Genomic DNA, 27,901 nt, shown 5'->3' on the forward strand with positions numbered 1-27,901 from the left:
AAGGACCCAACGCCCCCACACGTTGCCCCCCTGCTTCCAGCTGAGCCTGACACCTCTTTCATCCCTGAGCCACTGATACTAGCAGTGTGCAAAGTTCAGTAACCTTCAATAGCCAAGTAGGGATAGCCCCAGATGGGGAAATTGAGGCACAGAGAGGGGCCATGCCTTGCCCAAGGCCACCCAACGTGTCAATGGCAGAGCGAACCCCAGAGTCTTGGTTCCCAGTCCCTTGCTCTAACCACAAGACAAAACTTCCTCCCAAGGGGTAGTGAATGCTGGTCTCTCCTCTCCCCACTGGCACAGACCATGGTAGTGGTCAGTGCCAGGGCAGGTCCCGATCCTGCCAGCCATGAGGTTCTAATTGCAGGATTGGGGCCTTCCTGCTCCCACGAGCAGAGCTTGCTCCATCTCAGGCGTTTCCCTGAGAGCAGGGCTGTTCAGGGATTGCTGCCCGGGGCCGTGCCTCCGGTCGCTGCTGGCCCCAGGGCAGGGCCATGCTGTCTCGCTGCTGGCCTGGCCCTCTGAGGTACTCGGCGCAGGCACAGAAGCTCTGATGCAGCCTGACGCTAAATCATTTTCTTCAGCTCCCTCAGCGCTGAGTATCCAGCTCAGCCCCGGTCCCGCTGACTGGGACGGCCTTGGAGACGGCCTTTGGCTAATCCTCTCATCCCACCCGGTAGGCGGCGGCTCCCCCAGGAGCCAGGGCTGACAGCCAGAGTCTGGGGGCCTCACGCACAGTTCTCCTTAGGGAATCCCCCTCAATCTCTTCACCCCCTTCCCAAGCCTTCTCCCTCCACGGTGGGGAGACCGAGGAGTTTCCCATTTCCCACCCAGCGCCCCACCAGGCAGATGCACCAACATCTCGTGTTTAGTGGAACAGTCCGGCCTCTGCCACGGACCCTGCCAAACCCTGGCACTGCCTGTCTCTGACTCCCAGCTGACAGGAACGTGGCTCTTGGGCAGGGATCCTCAGCAGAGCTCAGCACACAGGGTGCAGGTTGGGTGCCGAACTCTTCTTGAAAATCTGGCTCCCCTGCTTCCCTTTCAGGAGCCCCCGGGATCCACCCCGACCATGTGGTTGGGGGTTATATTACCGGGCAGTGTGGTTCAGTTAATAGATGATGAGTGCAGTGGTCAGGACTCCTGGGTTCTCCTCCTGGCTGTGTGAGGTTGGGTAAGCCCCTTGGCCTGATCCCCATGGGTGTGGAGAACTTGCAGCTCCCCCTGACTTTAAGTGGGGTAGTGTGTTCTCAGCATCTCTGAAAGTCAGGCCTGCCTGCTCCGTGCCTCAGTTTCACCCTCTGTACCCCCAATGGCACGATGGTAGTGGCCCTCCTCTGTGATCTGCACTCAGAGCCCAGGCTGATGGCCACTGTATGGCCTGGGCTCCCCAGAGGAGCCAGGCACTTGCCACGCACACTGCAAACCGCTTTGGTCTCTTCACAGCAGAGCAGCTAAGCCCCTTCCCCTCCCCCATTGCTGAAAGCTCCTTACAGGCATCAGATCCTGGGGGTTTATTTCCTCCAGCACCCAGCTGGGGGCGGGGGGGGGGCATTTCACAGCCCGGTTCCAAGGGGCTGGCTCACCAGCCGAGCGTAACCTAACGGGCACGGCCCAGACTCGGCCGGTTCTCCCACCAGCCAGGGCGCAGCCCCCACCAGTCCAACCCGAGGCGCTCCCAGCTGCAGCGTGCCCCGCAGCCTGTCTCGGAGACAGATCTCCTGGCCTCAGCATGCCTCTTCTGGGTTGCCTTAAGCTTTCCCCGAGTAATGCGTCATCTTGGGCAGGTGCCACTTCACACCTGGGGAAGCCCTGGCTGTCCTCACAGGCTGGGTGAGGAGGCACTCGGGGAAGGCCAGGCCAGGATTTTCAGGCCCCTCCAGGGCAGTCTCAGCCTGGGGACGTGCTGTGGTGTCTCCCCTACTGGCCTCCTTCCTCACCTCACAGCCAGGGGTGAGGGCAGCCTTGCCTCGCCTGACCCCCGGCTGAGTCTCACTGCCCTCCCCTCGTGTGCCCTTTCCAAGGTCCCTCCCTACTGACTCCTGTAGCTGGCCGGCTCCATGTCATTGGCAGCTGCACGCTGTTGGGATTAGGTGGCCTTCGTGTCACACTCCATAAAGACAATAAGTCAGCGGATGGGGTGAGGAGAGTCTTCGGCAGTTAGTGCAGGGCCAGCTGAGCCGTGGGGTGGCCAGGAGCCTGCATCAGCCAGTAGTGCTGCCTCCAGGGGGCTTGCTTCCCCACACTGGCTCTGAGTGAAATCTTGCCCTGTCTGAGCCAGGCAGGCCATCCGTCCCCCAGTGCCCCCCTATTGACAAGTAGTGTGTGGGGGACGGGTGAACCAGGAATCCTTGGCCCTGTCTCTCAGCGTGTCTCCAGGGGAAATTTATTGGCATTTTACTGGTTCATGTACATAATCTGACCAGTGGAGTGATGCCAGTAAATGTCACTGTGTAGACAAGCCCTTAGTGTGTTCAGGTCATGGGAGGGTAGTGTCTGCTCTGGGCAGTGGGGTTGGCCCCCTCAAGGTGATGGGGAATGTGGGGCCTGCTTTGGGCAGTGTCACAGGTCCCTCGGGGTGTCAGGGAAGGCAGGGCTAAGTATGGGGGGCTGTGGGACAAAGCCCCCCATCGTGGAGAAAGTGGCGCCATCTCTGGGCCCCTCAGCATGCCAGAGAAAGCTGGACCAGCTCCGGGCAGTGGTGACCCTATGAAGGGTGAGTTTTGAAGGCCAGGCGAGTGGAGCTAGGAGTGAGGAGAACGGATGGGTCCTGGGGCCAGGCTTTCTCCGTGCTCCTTTTCCAGAGAAGGGAAAAATAGCCCAGGAGTGAGTCTCCCACCAGTTCCCATTGGCTGGTCTCTGATTTCAAGTGGTGTCGGGATGGTGCTGAGGCAGATTGGATCTGATGGAGGGAGAGCGGCTGTTAACGTTCAGCCGTCACGGGCTCTTGCAACAGGCATTGTTGCAAATTTATCCTGATGCTTTATGGAATCGAGGCCTCAGCTCCATCGATCCAAAGGAAAGAGCTACGTCCAATCAGGATTCCTCACTGACCCTTTTGCCTGAGGCTGCCAGCTCTTGGCTGCACCTCCCTTTTTCTCCCCCAAGCCTGTCTGCATCCCTTCTCCGCTGGCCACTCTCTGTTCCACACCCGATCGCTGCCCACCCCCTCTTCTCCTGCTCGTGCTCTCTCAGAAACCTCTGGAGCCCTAAAAGGGAGGGGGTTCTGGATCTCTCCCCCCCCCCCACCGCAAGCTGGCTACGCAAACAGCAAGAGTGCTGAGAGGTGCTTGTTAAGCGAGAACATCCCTTCTGTCTCTCCTCACCTCTGCTTTCCCTCTTCCATCCCTCCTGATCAATCATTTCACCTCACCCTACACTTGCTTTGCCAGCCTCTCCTGCCTCCGGGGTCCCGCCACGGGAGTGTGCGCCCTGCACCACCCAACCCTTCTCTGTCAGTTGGCACAGTCCTGGCCCTGCCATGCCGGGGGCTGTGGAGAAGGGACTGTTCGAGACTCTTCAGTGTGTCTCAGCTGATCCTACTTTGTGCCCCCCATCAGAGAGTGGCAAAGCACTTTTCAGACAGGCCGGCCCCGCGAGGCACGCGAACCGTCATGGCCACGTTACAGCGGGGTAAACGAGGCACAGAGATGGGAAGGTACTCGCCCACGCTCAGCCAGCCCGGCAGAGCTGGGAATGGAACCCAGGAGTCGTGACTCCGTCGCCTGGGCTGGCCACTTAACGCCTGGTGTCCTCCTGCTGCTCTTTGTGTTTATGTGGCTACAGGGCAGAATATAACCCCCAATCTGTGCAATGGCAACAGTGTCCAGCTGCTCCCCCTCTTTCCTGCCCTCCTCCAAGCGCTGCATTGCAGCTGATTACTCACTCTGGATTACACCAGCCCCATTGGAGATCAGGACTCCACTTTGCTAGAGTATGTCTACACTGCAATTAAAAACCCATAGCTAGCCCATGCCAGCTGGCTCAGATTCACGGGGCTCAGGCTAAGAGGCTATTTAATTGCAGTGTACATCACTCTAGGACCCTTTGAGGTGGGAGGGTCCCAGAGCTTGGGCTGCAGCCAGAGTCAGAACGTCTACACTACACCACGAGCCTGAATCAGCTGACACAGGCCAGCCATGGGTGTCTAACTGCAGTGTAGACATACCCTAACAGCCAGCCCCTGCCCCGAAGAGCTTGCCTCCTACCAAGATGAGACAGATGCAGGCTGGCAGGAAGGAAATATGGCCCTCCTTTCACTGACAGGGAAGCTAAGGAACAGAGAGATGCAGCAACTTTCCCAAGTCCCAGAAGCAGTCTGGTGCAGAGCTGGGATTTGAACCCAGATCTCATGAGTTGGAACAGCAGGGGAGAGTTTGGTGTAGGATTGTCTTTGGGCTGACCGAGGGCAGGAGATACCAGGAGGGGTGCCTGGGTTGTTCTACTGAGATGTCCAGCCCCACTGGGTCCATGCAATAGAGCTGGATATGGATGGGCTGCCCAACTGCACAAAGCCCTACGCTCCCACCTTGGGAACTGAGTAACTCCGAGTGACTTCTAAACCCAGGCAAGACAACAGGGCCTTTGGTGTACAGCTGAACCCAACTCCTGAACCTCACAGAGCCCCGCCACCGATCAGCACCATCGGTCTACCTTTGGTGCTGTGCTGGCACTGTGCCCCCATGCACCAGCAGCAGATGTCCAGCTGAAGCTCAGGGAACCGCCTTCTCTGTTCTCCACTGGGCACAGCCCTTGGGATCTGTTCTGTGCTGTTGCTCCCACCCCACCGTGCAAGGTCATGGGCCATTGCTTGACAGGGTATCTCAGAGGCTGGCAGAGTTGTGCCTTAATGAGTGCCGTTTCCTATGTCAGAGCGACTCAGCAATGCAGGCAACCAACTTACCGTCCACCCGCCTCCCTCCGTCGTCATGTCACAGTAGACCTGGAAGCCTGAGGGATAATGAGTGGGGAAGATGGAGTAAATGCCGTCCTCTTGTTGTCCGCTCAAGTAGATGTCAAAGCAGTCCCGGGGCCGCGAGCCTGGAGCGTGGCATGGGAGGGAAGGGAGAGCAACGCAAGGCTAATTAATTGTTTAAATTAGAGCCTCGCGGTTGGTTTCTGGCTCTCACCCCCACTGCCTGATCTAATTGGCTGCTCACGGCCCACTCAGCCCCCTCTCATCTCATTCTCTTTCCTCCTAGGCTCGGGGCAAGCAGCGTCCTAGCTGAGGTCTCAGTGGCTTCTAGGGACCGTCTGTGGCAGTAATAAGGCTCCGAGAGGGAGCCTGCTGGCCTCCCTGCTGGAAAGCTATGGTTAACCCACCATATGCACTCTCCCCTCTCCCAGCACCATGTCACCGAGGCCTCCCTGCCAGGCAGATGAGTGCAGTGGAAGGGGCTGCTTGCTCCCATAGCTAGTGTGGGTTTATGTATTGCACTGGAGAGGGGGCGCCTGCAGGAAGTGCAGTGTAGCTAGATGGGGGGGTAGGGGGTATACACACAGTGTATATGTATAGCACACACAGTATCAGTGTGTTTGTTGGCACGGATGCAATTTAAATATAAAATTAAAGTTGAAATTTAAATTGAAACATTTTGAGAAACCCAAATTGAATTTTTTTGGGGGGAGGGGGAATTTTCCTTCGAGGATTTCTAAGTTTTCAGTCTGATTCGGAACAAAGCCAAAGTTCAAATGCTCGAAATCCTTCCCGAAACAGAACGGCCATCCTTTGCATGGCCCTGTATACTATAGGCCAACCACTCGGCGAAAAGAACACTAGTAAGATTGCAAAGTCAAGTGCTCCAGCGTTAGGAAACACCAGAATTAAAGCTGCCTGGGTGTCCTTAATTTGACCCCCTTGTGTATACACAGTATGATAGGGTCTTTAATTACATAAGCATGTATTTTTTCCATAGGACCTCTCTGCCTCATTACGTGCACAGGACGGATGGCACACACTTAATGAGAAGCTATTCAATCTTTCTTTTTGTTGTTCAGCGTGAGGTCCAGGCCTTGTTTATTGCACACTATTCACCCTGCTGTGAAAACAGAATAAACTTCCTCTTGAGATTTTCTGGAGTGCTCATCACCATAGAATCCATGTGCTTCACAAACATTCGCTGACTTTCACACCATCCCTGTGAGGCAAGCGGGTAGTATTATCCCCATTTTATAGATGGGGAGCTGAGGCACAGAGTATGCCCTGATTTTGGGTGCCCAATGTCAGACATTGCACAGGCAACCTTAACTGTGGGATTTCCTAAAGTCTGAATGCTTGATTTTGCAACCTTAATAATGGTCTTTTAGTTTAGTTGTGTTGGGTGAAATTTCCTAGTTTTTTGTTTTTTAAAGCAAACCGAAAAGACAAATTCCATTGTGTGGCATCATATTGACACTCACAGGGTTCATCGGCAGGGTTAGAACCGTTAGATTTGCTGCCTAGACCTGCCACTTGAGCTAACTGAGTAACCGACAGGAGTAGTAGGCTGTCACCTTTGTGTGGACCAGCACTAGAGCAGCAATTGCAGGGAAATTGCATTATGGAGCATGCTCAGTGTGGACAGACTCTTTGGAGAATTTAGCTGCTAAAATCTAAGAAGTCTCGACAGAGCATGTGCAAACTTATATTTCAAAAGGTTATAACCTGGCCAAATTTTGGCAGCTTTTCATGGGGCCAGCAAAAGGCACATGCCTGACACAAAGGTCCAACCCCTGCCAAATTTTATGTATCTGCTGCAAAGCAGGAGGATGCCAGAGCTTTTCAAAGAAAAAGTCAACAGGATTTTTTTTTAACACAGGCAACACAGTGTACATTTTCCTTAGACTCATTCTCAAAAACATCGCCACTGTTTAGGTTGAAATTTTCCAAAACAATTCAGCCTGAGGCCGACACCTGGCGTGGAAAATTTTGGCCCAAAGGGTTAAAGTTTGCCAAAGTTCTAAGCAACTGAAAATCAGACCTTATCGGGGAAGTGTCAAACAACCTTAATAATAGGCCATGCCTACAGTACAGGTGCATATGTGATGCGATGTGCAGCCCCACTGGGGCTTCTCACAGCCATGATACGTGTCACATTATGTAAAGTGTCACATCATGTAAAGTGGCCTGGACCTTTACAGAAGGGCTCCAGGGGTAGCTAGGACTCAGAAATATTTTTCCACTGCAGGCAGTAGAGAGGAGACACCTGGGTCCTTCTGGTGCTTGATTTGCTAAAGGTGATTACACTTCCCTATCAGCAAAGGGACCTGCGCCCAGCAGCAAGAGGGTGTGAGTTGGGGGGAGCTGCTTTCCATTGCCCCAGGGGCTTGCGTAATTTCTGGACAACTATGTGACTGTGTTTGTGGAGCCGGCCCAGAGGCCTTGGGGGATTTGAAGTTAGGTCTTTGGTTTTATCATCTCTGAGGAGGAGCGCTTCAGAGGATCTCCGGATGATCTTGGGGCCAGGGTGACCATATTTCTCCAAAGGAAAAACAGGACACCGCATGGGCCTAGCCTGAGGCACCTCTGCCCCCCTCCCCAACGGGGCTGGCCCAAGCCGCTCACCCAAGCCCTGGCCCCTCCTCCCCGGGCGGGGCTGGTGTTACTGCTTGCCTGTGCCCTGCCTGCCCCCCGTACGAGGCTGGGGCTGGCATCGCTGCTCTCTTGAGCCCTGCCTGCGCTCCCCCTGAGCCCTGCCTCCCCTGGTCACTTGTCCCATTTGCTCTTGCCAACTGATGAAGTTGGCAAGAGCAAATGGAACAAATGCCCACTTTTGTCAAAAAAGTCAGGATGGCTGGGACAGGGCTTAAAAAAGGGGCTGTCCCGGCCAAAACAGGGCGTGTGGTCACCCTGTCTTGGGCTGGGGAGTGGAACTGGGCATGCGTGCATGTGCGCGCGTGTGCGTAATGGTAGAATCAGATTGTGTGTGGACATCCCCCCCCATTCTCTGCAGGATCTGGCCAGCTAATGCAGACACAGCAAAGAAACTCCCCTGTGCTCTGCTGGGTTGAGCGCCCCATGTGGGAGCTGTAGGTGGGATATTCTCTGCCTGGGTGACTGAGGACAGGAGAGATCCAGGCCCATCCAGCTCACGAGCCCATGGTTGTAGGCACCAGTGCTGCAGTGTCCAGCAATGACAGGCCACCTGGGCCATGGCTCTGTGGTTGGAACATTGCTCATGGGCTCGCTCTGTGCACCGTGTCCCCGAACGCCTCCACTGCCCAGCAGAACAGGGTCACGGAGCCAGAGTAGCTCTCTGGGAAATGCTGGGCTTTGCTGGACTACTACAAAGTGGGGTGAGTCTCTCTGCACTGCCCTGACCACGCTGTCGGTTCCCAGCTGGCATGGTCTGGGCCTTGCTGTGAGGAAGCCGATAGTAATGTCACTTCTGTTCCCCTCTGCCTAGGCTTATTGGCCTGAAGTGCAGGAAAGAAGAGGAGGAGGCTGTCTCACCATTGGAACAACCCCGGGGCCGGGCTCCCCGGGCTGGAGATCTCTGCAAGTCGGCTTTGAGCCGAGGCCTGGCCATGCCTCGATCCTTCTGCAGTGTGTCCAGAACGTCGCTGACAGAGCTCACCAGCCGGGCCATGTTGGTCTGGCTCTCCGAGAGCAGCTGGGAGGGGAGAAGACAAACGATCTGTTGAGTCACCAGTTCCTGGCTTTACCCCTTTCCGAGACTGCGGGCAGCAGCGTTGAATGCATCCCTCAAAGGCAGGTGCTGAGCCTGGCCGGGTCCAGTGGGTGAATCCCCTCACATAGTGCACTTACGCTTCTACATACAGCACCCTCTGTCTCAATGTGCTTCCCTCCCCCCCGCCCCCGCCCCCGAGCAATCACTTCACCTACTGTACCCCTGAGATTCTGCCGCCAATAGGGGCATCCCTCCTAGGAACAGGGACACAGACCACATCTGGGAGCCATTCTTCCTACTGCCAACAGGGAGAGCCTTCACCCCAAATGCCAGGCTAAGAGGAGTGGGGCTGCAAACACTGAGTGCCAGTAGAATGACATCTACCAAACCTTCCATTTCCATCCTCTGGACCTTGGCGTCTCAGCCCAGATTATATTTCCTGTACATAGTGGCAGTGGTCTGATGGTTAGTCAGGACTTCTTCGTTCTACATTCAGCTCAGACTCACTGTGTGAACTAGGGATACGTCACGTAGCTCTCTGTGCCTCAGTTTCCCCATCTGTAAAATAGGGATAATGAACACTCCCCTGCCTCACACAAGAGGTTGGGAAGCTTCATTGATCAGTGTTTGGACAGTGCTTTGAACATGTAAAGGACTTGTCTGTGCTGTGACTCCTGGACGAAAAGGGCTGCAGAAAGGTCAGTGATGCGCTCATATTACATTTCAGTGCAAAATCTGTTTGGTGAATTCAGCTGACGCAGAATCCAGACTTTGCCTTAAAATGCATCGAGCACAGAATCGGGCCCAGGCTGAGCGCCGCGATCCAAACCCCAACAAACTTTGGGAAAGCTCCCATTGAAGCTCCTGGCAAAACTTCTGTTGAGAGCAGGATCAGGGCATTAATGTCACTTAAAAATAATACTGAGGCTATCAAATGGAGTTATTCTGTCTTCACTCAGTGGGGCCTGGCCTCTGCCGAATGACGAGGGCAAATACCAGACAAGCCCACAGCACATCTGAAAGATTAACGCTGACCTGCTGTAGCTCCTGACCCCGTGTCTGCCATTTGGGGGATAAAAGGCATCTTTAGGGGAAAAAAAAAAAAAAAAAGAGAGAGAGAGAGGATTCCCGGTCAGTTTAAAAATATCTGTGCTCTACTGCAGCCAGATTGCAAAATGTTTGGCCTTCCCTGAAATGACCCAAGCAGCACAAGACATTCAGCCTCTGGCTCAGAAGTGGAGGGGGGGCGGGCAGGGAGAGGTGGGAGGAAGCCGCTTCGCTGTGGGACAGATATTGGAGGAAATGCATACGCACAGTGAGACACAATTCAGAACGGGGGCTCCATCATGTCCATTCCAGCATCTGGCCACCAACTGGAAGAAACTGGTCTTCCCAATAGGATGTGCCCATGGTGTCGGCCATTTTGTTTTTAGGATGTTTGGGTCGTGTCTTTGCATGTGCAGTTACCTACTGTCCCACAGGGAATTAATGTTGGATTTCTTTCCCCCTCTCCCCACGCTTTAGGGCGGAACTGTGGCAATTCGCTTGAGGCTGATAATCAAAGTGGAAACCTGCAATGGGAAGCACAACTCAGACGCATGCCAAGCATAATGGCAGCCAGTGCCAGGACAAGCTGCTGCCCGGGGACGTGAGCAGAAATGAAAGGTAGCGGAAAGTTTTTAAACCCTGAGATGTTCTCTTTGGGGCTGGGCTTTGAGGAGGAAGTTGGGCCACTTCTTGTTTTATCCACACTGGGTCACCAATCTCCAATGCAAGCTTTAAATGTCCTGAAAGTCAGAGTGCTCGTGGCTTACAGAATGTGGGGTGAGTTGGGGGAGGGAGGAGCGCAGTACACAAGTGTCCACCAAACACCCCCTCCAGTATCAGCCACGAAGCCTGAACTCCTCTCCTCCTCACAGAGGGGGCCCCTCCTGCTCAAAGGTGTGGCTCAGGCTAGAGTGCGGGCTCTCAAGTCCCCCAGCCCAGGCTTCAGAGCCTGAGCTGCACTATCTGCTATTTTTAGAGCATTAGCGTGAGCACCCCTAACCACTGCCGTGCAGAGGTGCCCTCCAAGTCTGTGGGTGGGTGTTTTGGTTTGGTTGGTGTTTCCCAGGCTAACAGGACTTAGGTGGGAAGGCGATGACAGACACAGAGGCAGCAATGGTAGTGACCCAAGTAGTGGAAGACACAATGAAGATGACTGGATGTAGAAGCTGTGGCATGTACATGATCCTGGAGGGGGTACCTGGAAAGAATTTCGTCTGCATGAAGTGCCGCCTGATAGAGCTGACGGAAGAGAAGATCCGAGGATTGGAGATGCAGGTGGAGACTCTGGTTGAGTTTAGAAGGGGGTTCGAGCGGATGATGGAGCGAAGCCATGAGGAGGCTGAAGGGAAAAGCTCAGACTTGCAGATGGAAGCAGGACCGAAGAACCCTGAGGGGATACTGCTGGGTGAGGAAAGTGGACAGTGGAAGTATCTGACTAAGAGAATCAGGCAGAGGAAAAGACGGGGCAGTGAAGGAGAAATAGAGCTCAGGAACAGGTTTGCAGAGCTGGAAAATGAAGAAGGGGCACAGCAGGTGGTCACTGAAGGTGAGAGGGAAAGGAAAAAGAGAAGAGCAGATAGTCCTATGGGAAGAGGGCAAGAGTCAATGGAGATAACAACACCAAATATGAGCCCCAGGAGGATACGGGATGGGTTGCAGAGGATTGCAAGGGACAATAGGAATCGAGAGGACATGAGGCCAGATGGAACAGGGCATTGACTGGAGAATCACACCATCACCAGGAAAAGGCAGGTCTAAGTGATTGGGGACTCATTACTGAGAAGAATAGACAGGCCTGTAACCAGACCTGATCCAGTGAACAGAAGGGCGTGCTGTCTGCCGGGTGCTAAGATACAGGATGCGGACCTGAGGCTGAAGAGGATCCTAACGGGAGCGGGAAAGAATCCATTGATTATCCTTCATGTGGGAACAAATGATATGGCTAGATTCTCGCTGGAACATATTAAGGGAGACCATGCCAGGCTGGGGAAGATGCTAAAGGAAATCGAGGCTCAGGTGATCTTCAGTGGGATTCTTCCTGTTCCTAGAGAAGGGCAACAAAGGTGTGACAAGATTATGACTATCAACAGATGGCTTAGGCAGTGGTACTATAAGGAGGGCTTTGGGATGTATGGCCACTGGGAAGCATTCATGGACAGAGGACGGTTCTCTCGGGATGGCCTTCACCTGAGTAAGGAGGGAAATAGACTCCTAGGATGGAGGATGGCAGAACTGATCAAGAGAGCTTTAAAAAAGGAATTCGGGGGAGATGGTTGGGAGATGTCCAGGTAATCTCCACGCCAGTTATTCTCTTTGAGGGGGAAGAAAACGAAGTAAGAAAGCATACAGCTGTGGGTAGGAGACGGACATAAGGAGGAAGGGCAGTGTACATACCAGTCTAGTAGGTAATATTGGCGGTAGAATGCCTGTGCCCAATAGGGTAAAGAATGTGAGCGAAGCTAAACGGCAAAAATTAAGATGTTTGTACACTAATGCGAGGAGCCTAGATAACAAAATGGAGGAACTAGAGCTACTGGTGCAGGAAGTGAAACCAGATGTTATAGGGATAACAGAAAAATGGTGGAATAGTCGTCATGACTGGAGTACAGGTATTGAAGAGTTTGTGCTGTTTAGGAAAGACAGAAATAAAGGCAAAGGTGGTGTAGTAGCATTGTATATCAAGGATGAGGTAGACTGTAAAGAAATAAGAAGTGATGGAATGGATAAGACAGAGACTGTCTGGGCAAAAATCACATTGGGGAAGAAAGCTACTAGAGCCTCCCCTGGGATAGTGCTTGGGGTGTGCTATAGACCGCCGGGGTCCGATCTGGATATGCATAGAGACCTCTTTGATGATTTAAAAGAAGTAAATACTAATGGGAATTCTGTGAACATGGGAGACTTTAACTTTCCAGATATAGACTGGAGGACAAGTGCTAGTAATAATAATAGGGCTCAGATTTTCCTGGATACGATAGCTGATGGATTCCTTCACCAAGTCTGAAGGAACTGATAAGAGAGGATGCCATTTTAGATCTGGTTTTGCTGAGCAGTGAGGACCTCATAGAAGAAATGATTGCAGGGGACAACCTTGCTTCGAGTGATCATGAGCTAATTCAGTTCAAACTAAATGGAAGGGTAAACAAAAATAGATCCATGACTAGGGTTTTTTATTTCAAAAAGGCTAACTTTAAAAAAGTAAGGAAATTAGTTAGGGAAGTGGATTGGACTGAAAAACTTGTGGATCTAAAGGCAGAGGATGCCTGGAATTACTCCAAGTCAAAGCTGCAGAAGCTATCGGAAGCCTGCATCCCAAGAAAGGGGAAAAAATTCATAGGCAGGGGTTGTAAACCAAGCTGGATGAGCAAGCATCTCAGAGAGGTGATTAAGAAAAAGCAGAAAGCCTACAAGGAGTGGAAGATGGGCGGGATTAGCAAGGAAAGCTACCTTACTGAGGTCAGAACATGTAGGGATAAAGTGAGAGAGGCCAAAAGCCATGTAGAGGTGGACCTTGCAAAGGGAATTAAAAGCAATAGTAAATGGTTCTATAGCCATATAAATAAGAAGAAAACAAAGAAAGAAGAAGTGGGACCACTTAACACTGAGGATGGAGCGGAGGTTAAGGATAATCTAGGCATGGCCCAATATCTAAACAAATACTTTGCCTCAGTCTTTAACGAGGCTAATGGGGAGCTTAGGGATAACGGTAGGATGACAAATGGGAATGAGGATCTGGAGGTAGATATTACCACATGCGAGGTAGAAGCCAAACTCGAACAGTTTAATGGTACTAAATCTGGGGTCCCAGTTAATCTTCATCCAAGAATATTAAAGGAACTGGCACATGAAATTGCAAGCCCGTTAGCAAGAATTTTTAATCAATCTGTAAACTCAGGGGTTGTACCGTATGACTGGAGAATTGCTAACATAGTTCCTATTTTTAAGAAAGGTAAAAAAAGCAATCCGGGTAACTACAGCCTGTTAGTTTGACATCTGTAGTATGCAAGGTCTTGGAAAAAATTTTGAAGGAGAAAGTAGTTAAGGACATTGAGGTCAATAGTAATTGGGACAAAATACAACATGGCTTGATAAAAGGTAGATCGTGTCAAACCAACCTGATCTCCTTCTTTGAGAAGGTAACAGATTTTTTAGACAAAGGGAATGCGGTGGATCTAATTTACCCCGATTTCAGTAAGGCATTTGATACGGTGCCACCTGGAGAATTATTAGCTAAATTGGAAAAGATGGGGGTCAAAATGAAAATTGAAAGGTGGATAAGGAACTGGTTAAAGGGGAGACTACAGCGGGTGACACTAAAAGGTGAACTGTCAGACTGGAGGGAGGTTACCAGTGGAGTTCCTCAGAGATTGGTTTTGGGACCAATCTTATTTCATCTTTTTATTATTGACCTCGGCACAAAAAGTGAGAATGTGCTAATAAAGTTTGCGGATGACACAAAGCTGGGAGGTGTTGTCAATACAGAGAGGGACCGGGATATCATACAGGAGGATCTGGATGACCTTGTAAACTGGAGTAATGGTAATAGGATGAAATTTAATAGTGAAAAGTGCAAGGTCATGCATTTAGGGATTAATAACAAGTAGTTTTAGTTATAAGCTGGGGACGCATCACTTGGAAGTAACTGAGGAGGAGAAAGACCTCGGAGTATTGGTTGATCACAGGATAACTATGAGCTGCCAATGTGATTGTGAAAAAAGCTAATGTGGTCTTGGGATGCATCAGGCGAGGTATTTCCAGTAGAGATAAGGAGGTGTTAGTACCGTTATACAAGGCACTGGTGAGACCTCACCTGGAATACTCTGTGCAGTTCTGGTCTCCCATGTTTAAGAAGGATGAACTCAAACTGGAACAGGTACAGAGAAGGGCTGCTAGGATGATCCGAGGAATGGAAAACCTGTCTTATGACAGGAGACTCAAGGAGGTTGGCTTGTTTAGCCTAACCAAAAGAAGGCTGAGAGGAGATGTGATTGCTCTCTCTAAATTATATCAGAGGGATAAATACCAGAGAGGGAGAAGAATTATTTAAGCTCAGTACAAATGTGGACACAAGAACAAATGGATATAAACTGGCCATCGGGAAGTTTAGACTTGAAATAAGACGAAGGTTTCTAACCCTCAGAGGAGTGAAGTTCTGGAACAGCCTTCCAAGGGAAACAGTGGGGGCAAAAGACCTATCTGGCTTCAAGACAAAGCTTGATGAGTTTATGGAGGAGATGGTATGATGGGATAGCCTAATTTTGGCAATTAATTGATCCTCGACTACCAGTGGTAGATATGCCCAATGGCCTGTGATGGGATGTTAGATGGGGTGGGATCTGAGTTACTCCAGAGAATTCTTTCCTGGGTGTCTGGCTGGTGAATCTTGCCCACATGCTCAGGGTTTGGCTGATCACCATATTTGGGGTCGGGAAGGAATTTTCCTCCAGGCAGATTGGAAGACGCCCTGGGGGTTTTTCGCCTTCCTCTGCAGCGTGGGATACGGGTCACTTGCTGGAGGATTCTCTGCACCTTGAAGTCTTTAAACCACGATTTGAGGACTTCAGTAGCTCAGACATAATTCAGGGCTTTGTTACAGGTGTTGGTGGGTGAGATCCCGTGGCCTGCGTTGTACAGGAGGTCAGACTAGACGATCATAATGGTCCCTTCTGACCTTAAAGTCTATGATTCTATCCAGAGAAGAGGTGCATGAGGGGTAGCCACAGCAAAAGGCTCCCCTCATCCCTGCATGTCAGAATGGAGAACCAAACCGTTGGAAGGCAACAATGTGGACCTTTTCCAGAACAAAGAGGCCAGCCCCGGAGCGGGCGCTGTCACTTGGAGTATTACATAAAACAAAAGAGAGGATCGTGCTCCTCTGCTCGTCATAGGCATGGCCTCCATTCAGGGATGGGCATCAACAGCGTAAAACAGGCGCGCCCTGACTGCAGAGCGACGAGAAGCTTAACAGGCTCAGCAAATGGGATCTGCAAAGAAGAGATTTGGGGAAACGAAGAGCAGACGTCTTTGCAAAGAGCAGTTACACCCCCGAGCAACTTGCAGCTATCGATCTTGTAGCCCTTCACAAGGTGTAGGGTTCTTTTTTGGATGGGGAAACTGAGGTACAGAATGGTGAATTTGCCCAAGTTCACTTTGACCCAGGGAGTCCCCCCAATGCCGACTGTCAGAGGGCATCCTGTACCATAACTCACATCAGGCCTGACACACTCATTGCCACAACACACTTGTCATAATCTGTGTCTAAAAAGCCTCATGTGAGGTATCGTGTCCAAATTGGTAACACACTGGTCAGTAGTAGTATTGTGTGATGTATGTGTGAGTGGTGTATAAAGAATTACAGATGCATGATGGAAATGTTCTGAAAAGGAGTTTTGCAAGCAGTGCATAAGCCCAGCCTGTCCTAGACAACGGAATGTTGTTTTGCCTCCAGTGTAAACTGAGCCAGGTAACACCTCAGAAGACAGTGAGTAGTGTATCTACATATAAGGTAAACAAAGCCATCAAGCTACATGAGCTAGGGGAAAGGCAGCTTAACGATCATGCCAGGGGATGGGGCCTACACTCTCAGGAAGCCTTCCTGGCTCTTGAAACTGAGACAATAGACTTTGTGAAATATAAGCAAAGGCAGATGGCCATTTTGGCATCCATCACCCAGGGGACACAGGGGGAGCAGAGCCCTTTGAGCTCAAGAGAGGTGGATCTTCTTGACCTGAAAACCAAGAGTAGCTGGAACTGACTCTGGGTGAGACCCCTGCTTAGACAAAGATTGTAACTCACTGAAGTGATATTTTAGTCACTAGACTAACAAGTGATATTTTGTTTTACTTGTAACCACACCTGTGTCTTTTTTCCTTACCTGTTTTCACTTATATCTCTGTTCTTTAACAGACTTATTCTTGTTTTATTAGAGAACCATCTCAGTGTTGTGTGTTAAACCAGTGGTTTTCAACCTTTTTTCATTTGCGGACCCCTAAAACATTTTAAATGGAGGTGGGGACCTCTTAGGAAATCTTAAAACCCCCAGGATCTCCAGACCACAGGTCGAAAACTACTGTGTTAAATTGAAGGGTGAAATCCTCAGGTAACTACCAGGCTGGAGTGGGCTCTGTCGCTTTGGAGGCAGCGAACTTCATAACTTCTGTGAGTGTCCAGCGAGAGGGACTGGACACTGCAGGGAAGATAGTATGTGAGAGCCTTGGGCCTGGAGGGGCTGTTGATGCCGCCCTGCAAGGAGTAACCAGGCTGGTGGAAGCCAGGGTGAGGCCACTGTGTTGTGAGCAGGCTGCTGGTGTCAGGGCTCTGAGTCAAAGCTGCACAGCACGGAGGCCCCCCAGGTTACTGGGCAGGCAGTGACACAATCCCTTACTGGCCTGGGTGAACCTCCAGAGTGTCACAGTCACCCAGCAGGTCAGTGGCAGAGGTGAGATTAGAACCCAGCTCTCTGGAGTCCCACGCCACCGGGATGAAAAGCAGCAACTGGCTGCGTAACTCTGCAAAGGGGGGAGGTGACCGAGAGGAGGGGGCAGGGTGTTTCGGGGAGTCGGAAGAGGAAGTGAAGAGCTGCAGTTGGAGAAATGTTATGGCCAGCTCGTCATGTAGCAAGCTGCGACAGGAAGATGTGGAGCCACCGTCCGCTAGGAGGAAGGCTGTAGGGATAGTGGAATTGGTCCCTTGGGACTGGCCCCCCCAATACAATGAGTTTTTGAATCATCCAGTTATGCTGCTTTCTCTCTCCCTCCCTGGCCCCGCAATGCCTCCCTGCCCTACCAGCAGCATGCTGCATTAGCCTTACAACAATGGGGGGGATGGCTGCCTCCTCTGCGCTGGTCTCTAGTGGGTGAGCGCGGTAGCAGGAGCCAGCCTCGCATTTCCCCCCTGCAATGCATGCTCGTTGGCAGGACGATGGCCAACCTGAGGTTGTAGGGGATTGGAGCCCTGTGTGCAGCCCAGGGAGGAGTTCTGACTTCACCACACCTTCTCCAGCCCAGAGTCTCCAGCTAAGGTTATTTAGATTGGACCATCCTGAAAATAGCCCTCACGCTCCCTCTCCAGTGCCGGTCTCTGGCTCCGTGCTGCGGTCAGCCAGCCTGCCGGCACGGCAGGTGCAGCTTACCTGTATCAGCCGCCCCTGCTCGTTCTGCAGGGCTTTGAGTTCCTGCCCCATCGCGTGGTGCCCCTTCTTCAAGCTGTCACAGTCGGCTCTCAGCTGAGTGGCGTGGGTCAGGAGCTTGGCCACCTCCTCCGCCACAGTGACCAGCAGGGCCCGCTCCTGTCCCTTGGATGACTTCATCTCAGTGTCGTGGTCCGTCACAGCACGCAGCACGGAGGACTGGAAGCTCTCCAGGCGGGTGAAGCTGCTGGCTTGGTCTGGACAGTTGGGGTCAATGAAGATGTTGATGCGGGAGCTGTCCACCTTCTCGATGGTGACCAGGGCATTGGCCTCCTCGGGGTTGGTGCTGATGATGGGTGGGGACTCTGTGACGGGGCTGTGATAGTGGTTCATGAAGAGGATGGCTCCAGTGACTGTAACGGCCAGGAGGACGGCCACAGACAGGAGGACCGTGCACAGGATGTAGCCACAGCTCATTCTCTGGGGATACAGAGAGCATTCGTGGAACTCTCTGGCCCAGGTGGCAGATTTAGAAGGGTTTAAACTTCACGTACAGCAGATAATCACCCACGATCACAGACACCCCTCCCTTCCATTACCCCATCCCACTGTGTCCCCATTCAGATATCTTCCTCACCCTCTTGGGTCTAATGAGATCCCAGACCAAACCCTTCCCTGCAATCTCCTGGGGAGATGAATGGGATAGTTCACCCTTCCTTCTGGGCCAAATGCTCCTGCCCCTCTTTCCCCTACCAGAAGCAAATCCTGAACTACTGGACCTTGCACCAAGGAGCTAAGATGGCCGGAGAGCTCAGAAATTTGCCCATGTGCCTTCTGCCCCCTGGCAGCTTGTGCAGCCCACAGATGAAGGACTGCTCCTCCCAACCAGCGTCTATCTCCTCTTGAGCTGTCTCTTCCCCTGTGTCAGTTCTCCCTGCGATACCTGTTGGATTCACCCGCACGACTCTTGGTCCGTGCAAACTGCTCCTGGAGGGATGCAGGGAGGTTTTATCTATCACCAGGCACAAAGATCTGATCCCCATTAGCACCAGCTCCCTTCTGCCCTGCCGTCAGCTGGCTGACACGTCGCGACTGCATTACCTCCCCATTTTCCCGCTGGCTGCCTCCCCCTTTCATTACACCTGCAGGACTGAGGCTATGATTTTCCTCTGACCCCAGTGGCAGCTGTCACAAGGAATTGAGGGCTGGGAAAGTGTTGCATATTCAAAGAGACAAAGATGACTTTCTCCAGGAACGAGACCAAAATTGCTGCATCTGCAAAGATTTCCCAGGCACTGTCCCCTCCTGCATGTCTATCTGGAGTGACACCTGCTTTCAACCCCCCTTTATTCATGGTCCTACAGCCATTTGCATTAAGGTGACTCAAGCTGCGGATTGGATGAATACATGGAAGACAAAGCGGAGGCCCTCCCTGTACCTCCAGCCAAAAATAACTCCTTCCCTATCAGAGACATGCAACAGAATTCAAGATGGATTTATCCACCCAAAGGAAAGCAAAGCAGCAGACATGAAATGCACCAGCACTTGGCTGCGTGGGAAGCCAGGCTGCAGGGACCACCTTAAAGAGGCAGCCACGCGCTCGTCACAGACTCCAGCTTTCTGTGTATTAAAAAGAAATATGTCAAAGACAATAAGGCAGGCTTTCAGTGAGAAGACAGGTTCCCACGTTTTCTCTGTGTTTGTAACACATTAATCCAGACCTGCACATCAGGCAGCGGTCTGTTGCTTCAAGGAGGACGGTTTCAGGTTAGCTCGGTAAATCAAGGCATAGCTTGGGTTATGTTTTAGATTTGGGTACATTGGGAGATGGATTTGGAGTCATTTTCCATTACTTAGCGTTAGAGGAGCATTGGCTCAGACCCTTGAGGATCTGACCCATTATGTCTAGGAGTTAGCTCTTTGGAAATGGGGTACCACAGAGAAATGGAGGTCCAAGATGGAAAATATGGAGTCCCAGATTACAAACCCTCAAATGGTGTTTGAATCTGGGGGTTTAGTTAACCCATCCTGAAATCACTACCCAAGTCCTCCAAAGATCTCAACAAGATCCATCAACAGAAAGGGAGGAAGTGAAGGCCTGATATTTCCAATGTAAAAACCAAAGAGGAAAAATTGGAGGCCATCTTTACGCATCATAAAAGACGGTGTCTGACTTTGCTGTGCGGTTCACCTTTAGCTATCCAATTAAACGCAAAGCAGCATGTCAGCTTCTTCCCCTTGGTAGAAGGTTGTTTAACCTCTCAGTGCCCCCGGCCGCAAGACAAGCACACTGGAATGGACTCAGTTATCCCCATTCAGTCTGGACTAACAACCGCCTCTTGCAGACGGGCAAGGCAGATGCCTTATGAACTAGTGCCTGTCACAAGGCCTGTTTTAAAGCAGCAGAGGGCTGCATGAGCTGTGCTGGTGTGAAACAGGAGACGCGCTGCTTCTTCGCGCTCGCCTCTTTTCTAGCTCTCTCTCCTAGAAGGACTGGAGTGTCGCTTTGACTGACAGATCACATTCTGGGAAGGAAAGAGGCCGTGAGAAGAAAGCCTCTCTTGCCACTCTGGGACTGAGCGCTGCAGAAAGAAGAAGCTGTTTCATCAAAGGGGAAAAGAAACGAGGTTTTGATACAAGTGCCTTGTCTCATCCTTCCCGGGAACACAAAAGCAAAAGGACGAAACAAGTGTTCACTCAAGGCAAACCTCTGGTAGGTTTTGACCTGAAGGGCTAGCAGACAGCCTGCATGTCATCCATAGAGCTGCCTGAGAGGTGACCCGCCTGGGACATATTTAGAACATTGGGACTATAAAGGGGTCTTACTGGCATCTAGGGGAATGGAAGACGAGGAAGAGAACACAATTCCATATCTCCTTCTATCCCCCAGCAAATCCTAATTGCTTTCACATCATCCTCCCCAGCCCTAATTCACTCCATGCTCATACCAAACTATCAGCCAAGTTGGCAATGGGGGAGAGACTGGACCATATACCTGGGGGTTCCTACAGCTGCCACTCCCATGCACTGCACAAGCACAGAAACGAGTAAGAAAGTCAAATAAATTTCAAACTCCAACCATCGCCATTTGCCCAGTGGAGCAATTGAACAACTGGTGAAATGCAGCGACAGCAAGTGGAGAGGCTGGCTTCTGAGTTAATGACCAGGGCTCCAAGGCTGCAGCAGGGGGCTGGCCTAGCACCCAACCCTTTTCACTGCACAGCGGCTGGAGCCGCAGATTGGCTGTCTTATGGTCGGAGCTGGGTCACCAAAGCAGTCGTGTGTGTGATCCTCTGCATTCTCTCAAGCTCTGCCTCGTGAGCCACTGCTGGTGAATACACAATGATAGAGACACGAGAGCGGGACTGTCCCCTTCCGCAGAGCAGGCGTCCCCCTGGGAAGTAAAGGAGACAGCCCAGGAGCTCCTCTGGCAGAGGCAGCCAGCAGACCCCGGGTTTGATGTGTGAAAGCCAGCATGTGAGGGCAGAGGGGGTTTCCCTGCTTTCGGGGTATCTCCCCCCCCCCCCCCCCCGATCCTGCTGTGTCTGACTCTTATCCTTGCGTCAAAGATGATTCTGAAGAGGAAACTATCTGAAAGGGCCAGATGGCGCCAAAGGGCCTAGATTAGCCAAAGAGCATGGCTCCCAGGGACTGATCCCAGGACCCCTCCACAGGTCCTCTCTGCAAAGGGCTGTACTCCAGCAATCCAGGAAAGGCGAGTGCAGTGCCTGTATGTACTGCCTATTTCTGCCCCGGTCCCATTGCCTATGAGCCCTGCAACAGTTCTGCTCGTGCTGAGTGAGAGAGAATTAGGGGCTCACAGACACGCAGGACATCAGTCCGATCCCAGCTTGCTGAGAGACATGCCCAGCAGCAGGATGGAAGATGCACTTGGGACCTTTGTCTCTGGAGCGCACAGAGTCCTCCAGCCCTGCGAAACAGCACCGCCCCCTGCACCCCTCCGCCGGTGAGCCATGGCAGCTGGCCGGCATGTGCCAGAAGAGGGTAGCAGCGCTACACAGAATGCATACTGTCTCACACATGCAAGCAGCTGTTCCATAGCTGCCTGTCAGGAGAAGGAAGAAGCCTGTCTCGAGGGGCACCCAGAGCAGAGGCACTCACTGGCTGTACTTGGTGGCTGCAGCTGGTCTTCTCTGACCTCACCAGCAGGTGTATCTGCCACCTCTGGGAGCGACAATGCAGAGCGGCTGGTAGAAGAGCTGGAATCAGGCAGAGGGTGAGGAAGATGCTCAGATCCTTATAAGTCAGATCGTCCAATGCGGGGGCCAGCTGGCTCTGGGGGGATCATCCTTCTTGACTGTTTAATTTATCAGTCACCAGGGTGATGGGACACTACCCAACTAAGGCGGTCCTCGCCACACGCACACACCAATCACAGCAGCACGAAAACCCTACCCCATACACAGCCCAACGCACTGAGCTCTGCCCTGGGCAGCCCCTCCTCACCTCCCCTGCACTCACTGATTTCCCTTCCCATCACAGCCTCCCTTCTCTCATCAGCACTCCTGTGCCTTGTCCCAGGCAGGCCCCTACTCCTGGGTTGCCCTCCCTGCTCCTGTACACACCGTAGCCTCATACTCCTGCTTCAGGTGCCCCCTTCGTGCAACGACAGAGCAGTGCTCAGGGTCAGAGCGATCGTCCAGTCTCCACCTACAGGGCCTTTCTATAACGAGCCCCTCTCCCCCCAACCACCTCATTCTGGGCATCTGGATGTCCTCTCTTCCCATGTCCTAACCAGATCACCTAGACCACAAGCAAATCAGCACAGAGACCATGGCTTTGTTCTCTTTGAGGCAGATTAATTCTGCAGCTTATACCCCCTGCATTCTGCGGTTGCAGGAATTAGTTCTGCCCCCAGCATAGGTAACTGGCACCCCTGAATAGCTAGGCTACGGGTTTGTCCTCCCCAGGCCCACCCCTGAACCCAGGGCTGCCACAGAGCTGACTTTTTGCACCATGGCAGCAGGGTCCCCTGCAACTATCGGTCCTTCTCCCTCTCCTGTGTCTCTTTTAGGGGTCAGTCTAGCAGGTGACGATGAATAGGACCCTTTGGGTGTATTCGGTGTTCACCCTTCTGGTGCTATAAGCCAGTGGTATTGTGTTCAGCCAAACACAGTGGCCTGGGATCTGGGCAAGGTATACCGCCTGTGCTCAGCCCAGAGTCACATCCCAGGGCTCAGACGGTCTGGGCCAATAAGTGTAACCCCATCAGCCCCCCTCCAAACAACTCCGCTGCCCCCTGCTCACTTCAGGGGCTAGTTCAGTTTTGGTTTTTGAGACCATCTGTGGATTTGCCCCCAGCTGACCTCAAAAATCTTTTCTACTCCGCTCCCCAGCTCTGGCTGGCTTCTTCCGCCCTTCTCCTCAGCAGCCCTTTCCTTCTGCAAACCATCTCTCTGTATGACCTGGTTGCCTACACAGGTTTCAAATGCATGTCTTGTTTGACGCTGGATCGACAACAGAGGTTTGCAGTGGTGCAGCTACATCTGTTATCCCCCTTCTCTCCCCTGCTCCCATGCTGCTAACACCTCCCACCCCCTCGCCACCTCGTCTCAAATTTCATCTTGAACTAGATCTTCATTTCAACACCCTTTGGGGACTGGCCTAGCAGTGATTAATTTAGCCACTCGATCTCTCTACCCTGCTCTCCTCCGTAATACAGTATAAGCCCGAGCCTGCCTGGTAGTGCTTATACACCGTAAAGCTCTTTCGGGAGTTGGGGAGATGCTGCAGATGGTAGGAGACCTGCTCTATAAAACAATCTGCCTGGGTTTAAATGAATAAGGTCCAGGCTGTGGCTTCCAAAGGAATCTATGGCAGCGAAAACCCAACTCCCCTTGAATCTCAGTGTGAGCTGAACACACGGCTCCCCCAGGCTTCTTTGAAAAGCCCAGCTTTAATTCATACTCCACTGATTGTTTTGATACACAATGAACGCCCAGTGTGTTGGGGTCACAGCCTGGGTGGGGAACTGGGCCAGCTCTCTGTTACCCACATGGGCTGAGCATTCAACCTGACCTAGGGGAAACTTCATTCATTGCCATCAGGGGAAGCCCTAGCCCCGACCATAATGCTCCTGCCTACCTTGCAAGGAGTGCGCTGGGACGTGGGGCACAATTGGAGGGGAGCTGTGGACAGAATCTCTCTCCCTCGTGGCCCTAGGGCTGGCAGGCTGCTCCCTGTGGCACTCGCCAGGGGGTGAAAGGAAAGTTGGCGCAGTGAAATCCTGAGGAGGGATGAGGAGCCCTCAGGGCTCAGGTCCGGCACAGCTGCTGAAGTGGGGGTGGCATCTGGGGTAACGGGGGGCGTAAATGCTGCCTGGACATTTAAATGAAGAAGAACAAAGCAGCTGTCCCTAGGGAACCCGTGCCCCCCATCCTCAAACAGCCCACGGTCACATCCATTTCTACCACTCCAGCCCAATCACACATGGCTGCGTGGCCAACGGCAGACAGGACCAAGGGGAAGCAATCGTGCCAGGGATGGCGGAGGACGCGGATCCCTTGGTACATTTGGGAAGGTCAGGTCCCAAGTGCCAGAGCTTCCCACATGGTCCTGAGTTCCACGGTTCCTTATTGTGATTCCTCGCCACGCAGTGTGCTGGGAGCTGGAGATGCTGTAGGGACATGTCTCCTCTTACCCCTCCATCTCAGCCACCCCAGCTCCTCCTCTGTGCTTCTTTCACTTCCCTACGAAGCATCGGTTGGAGGTTTGTTTCTTGCTGTGTTCTAGCCCTTTGCAGGTCCACGCAGCGCGTGAGGCCGACTCCCCTCAGGGGTACAAGTACAGGCAGCTGCACGTCGTCACACACGGTCTTGCACACATGTTCGTGCCCATCCACCCTTGGATATGTGGCAGAACATGCAGGGAGACTGACAGCCCGTGCATGGAGACGCACACATTCAGGCCGTGTTCCTGACTTGCACATGGATTCTTCACATGTACACACACAGGGGCTGGGACATGCCCATTGCTCCGGGGAGGTGCAAGCAGGCTCCGGCACCCGATCCCCTGTCTGTGCGGTGCAATAAGTGCTGTGTGAACCCCAGTCGCCTCTCCCGCAAGCCCTCCTAGCCCTCAGCTCTTCTAACCAGCCAGGCAGGTTCCAGTGACTGCTACAGTTGGGGACGGTGGAGGGAGAGTCTGTACATTAACAGGGTCAGATCTGACCCCAGCCCGAGCTCGACATGCAAAAATCCTCTCTAACAAGTGAGCGAAGTGTTTGAAATGCGCAGCAGTTAGTTAAGGGGAGGAGGCTGGGGCAGCCCGGGCGCCCTTACCTGCTGCCCGTGTAACTCTCGATTGCTTTCCTAGAGCATGATGTGACATTCACTGTAAATAAATAGCCTAAATAATTCAGGGCGAATTTGCCAACAGCCAGGGACCCCGGTTCCTGCCCGTTCCTCAAGGGCTCCAAGGAGGGAACATGCAGCCTGCCATCCAACACTCCGCCTGGCCAGCCCTGCCAGGGGCTGCTTTCTCCAGCAGGCAGACCCCAGCCCCCGGCGCGCACACACAGCCCTTCGGGGCTGGGTAACCGCGGGGTGTTTCGCTATGCAGGTAAAGAGGGGGCCCCCATAGGGAGTTATGAAGTTTTGGGGAGCTGTCTGTCCCCTGCCCCGGAGAGAGATGGGGGGGGGGGGGGAAACCCAGCCTCCCCTCGGTTCTCGCTCCTGTCTCACCCGTCCTCTCCCGCTCCTTACCTGGGATTTCTCCTGCTGCCCGTCCTCGAGTGGAGACGCTCTGCCCATGTCTTTCCATCGATCGTTGACCATCTTCTGGGCCAGGGACGGGGGACGGGAGCGAGTCCGGTTCAAACGGGGGGGGAGGAGAATCCGCGCCCCGGCCCGGGAACCGAGAGACCCCGGGAGCCGGCCGGGCCGCCCCGCGGAGCCCCTGAGCTCGCTCCGCGCAGCGTCGGGCAAAGTTTGCGGCGCGTTCGGGGCTGGATCCGCACCGCCGCAGCGCAGCGCCCCTCTCCCCGCCGGCCCAGCCAGCTGCTCCCCTCGGCCCCGGGCTGGCGGCGCCCCGCCCTCCTGCGGCTCCCCTGCCGGAGCCTGGGGGGCTGGCCCCGAACTTCGCCTGCCAACCACTGATCTGCCCGGCACAGCCCCGCCGCCCAGACTAGAGACCCGAGCAGCCTGGGGGAGGGGGCCTGGATCGACCCCCCGCCCTCCTCCCTGCCCTAAATCTGCCGGACGAGCCGCGCTCTGCTCCTTCCCCGGGCTCTGCGCCCTCCCTCCTCTCTCTGCCCTTCTTTCCCCTTTCCCCCGGCTTCTGCCCCCTCTGCCTGCCCCCCGCCGCTTCTATCTCTCTGTCCTGCCCCCCTCTCCTCCCGGCTTCTACCCCTCTTCCCTCCTCCCCTCTCTGCCTACCGCCCCCCCACCCCCGCTTCTATCCCTCTACCCTGCTCCCCCCTCCTCTCGGCTTCTACCCCTCTTCCCTCCTCCCCTCTGCCTGCCCCCCCACTTCTATCCCTCTGCCCTGCCCCCTCTCCTCTCGGCTTCTACCCCTCTTCCCTCCTCCCCTCTGCCTGCCCCCCCACTTCTATCCCTCTGCCCTGCTCCCCCCTCCTCTCGGCTTCTACCCCTCTTCCCTCCTCCCCTCTCTGCCTACCGCCCCCCCTCCCCGCTTCTATCCCTCTGCCCTGCTCCCCCCTCCTCTCGGCTTCTACCCCTCTTCCCTCCTCCCCTCTGTCTGCCCCCCCGCTTCTATCCCTCTGCCCTGCCCCCTCTCCTCTCGGCTTCTACCCCTCTTCCCTCCTCCCCTCTCTGCCTACCGCCCCCCCTCCCCGCTTCTATCCCTCTGCCCTGCCCCCTCTCCTCTCGGCTTCTACCCCTCTTCCCTCCTCCCCTCTGCCTGCCCCCCCCCACTTCTATCCCTCTGCCCTGCTCCCCCCTCCTCTCGGCTTCTACCCCTCTTCCCTCCTCCCCTCTGTCTGCCCCCCCCCCCACTTCTATCCCTCTGCCTTGCTCCCCCCTCCTCTCAGCTTCTACCCCTCTTCCCTCCTCCCCTCTGCCTGCCCCCCCCTTCTATCCCTCTGCCCTGCTCCCCCCTCCTCTCGGCTTCTACCCCCTTCCCTCCTCCCCTCTGCCTGCCCCCCCCCACTTCTATCCCTCTGCCCTGCTCCCCCCTCCTCCCGGCTTCTACCCCTCTTCCCTCCTCCCCTCTGTCTGCCCCCCCCCCACTTCTATCCCTCTGCCTTGCTCCCCCCTCCTCTCAGCTTCTACCCCTCTTCCCTCCTCCCCTCTGTCTGCCCCCCCGCTTCTATCCCTCTGCCCTGCTCCCCCCTCCTCTCGGCTTCTACCCCTCTTCCCTCCTCCCCTCTCTGCCTACCGCCCCCGCTTCAATCCCTCTGCCCTGCCCCCTCTGTCCCCCCCCCCGGCTTCTATCCCTTTGCCCCCCGCCCCCCGAGGCTTCTACCAGGGCAGGCAGCACGAAGTAACCCGTTGCCCGCCTGGGCAGGAGCCGCGGCTGCAGCAGGGAGCGCGGAGCGGACCCGCTCCCAGCCCTTGGCCGGCCCAGCTCGGGTGCCGCCGGCTGGGCGACGCCTGGGGACGGCGCGGCAGCCGCGGAGCTCAGGCGGATTAGCAGCCGGCCAGCCCCGCGGAGCAGGGAGCTGTCACTCAAACCTCCCTCCCCGGGCCCCTCCCGCCAGACCCCGCGCCCCACCCTGTCACCTGCCCCCAGCCCCGGCGGACCTGGTGCCCCCCGGCCAGGGGGCAGCGCTGCCGGCGCCCGCCGCTCGCCTCCCGCGAGCCGCTGCCGGAGCCACGCGGTGTGCGGGGAAGCCGCTGCCATTGCAATGAACAGCCCCAGCGGGGAGCCGGGGCGCCCCCTCACCCGCAGCCCCATGCCAGGCACGGCCTGCCCCGCAGCTCACCGGCCGCGCACCGCAGGGGCCTGCAGCGGGCAGTCCCTTCCCGGGGGGTCAGCCAGCCCCGCCCAGCCTGCTGCTGCGCCCAGCTCCCCGGGGTGGCCGCATGTCAGGCCAGGCAGCGGGTGCCAGGATTCGGGTCCCGAGGGGCTGCCACCGAGCCAGGAGGCGCCAGAGCTGCGGGCCAGGGGCAGAGCTGCCCAGAGGGGGTGAGGCAGC

General features: G+C 54.3%; 1 protein-coding gene across 1 annotated transcript in view; it reads right to left on the bottom strand.

Annotated features, from left to right (window-relative positions):
• FIBCD1 (fibrinogen C domain containing 1) overlaps positions 1 to 26,032 on the bottom strand; it is a 42,762-nt gene extending 16,730 nt beyond the window's left edge. Inside the window, exons 1-4 of the mRNA XM_037879927.2 lie at positions 25,509 to 26,032; positions 17,788 to 18,264; positions 8,432 to 8,591; positions 4,904 to 5,040 (exon numbers count right to left, since the gene is read on the bottom strand). Of these exons, the coding sequence (XP_037735855.1) occupies positions 4,904 to 5,040; positions 8,432 to 8,591; positions 17,788 to 18,264; positions 25,509 to 25,580 (846 nt within the window). The 5' untranslated portion in view covers positions 25,581 to 26,032. The remainder of the gene's footprint in view (positions 1 to 4,903; positions 5,041 to 8,431; positions 8,592 to 17,787; positions 18,265 to 25,508) is intronic.
• Between the last annotated feature and the right edge of the window lie 1,869 nt (positions 26,033 to 27,901).

The sequence above is a fragment of the Chelonia mydas genome, chromosome 16 (genome assembly GCF_015237465.2).
Source record: "Chelonia mydas isolate rCheMyd1 chromosome 16, rCheMyd1.pri.v2, whole genome shotgun sequence".
NCBI lineage: Eukaryota > Metazoa > Chordata > Testudines > Cheloniidae > Chelonia > Chelonia mydas.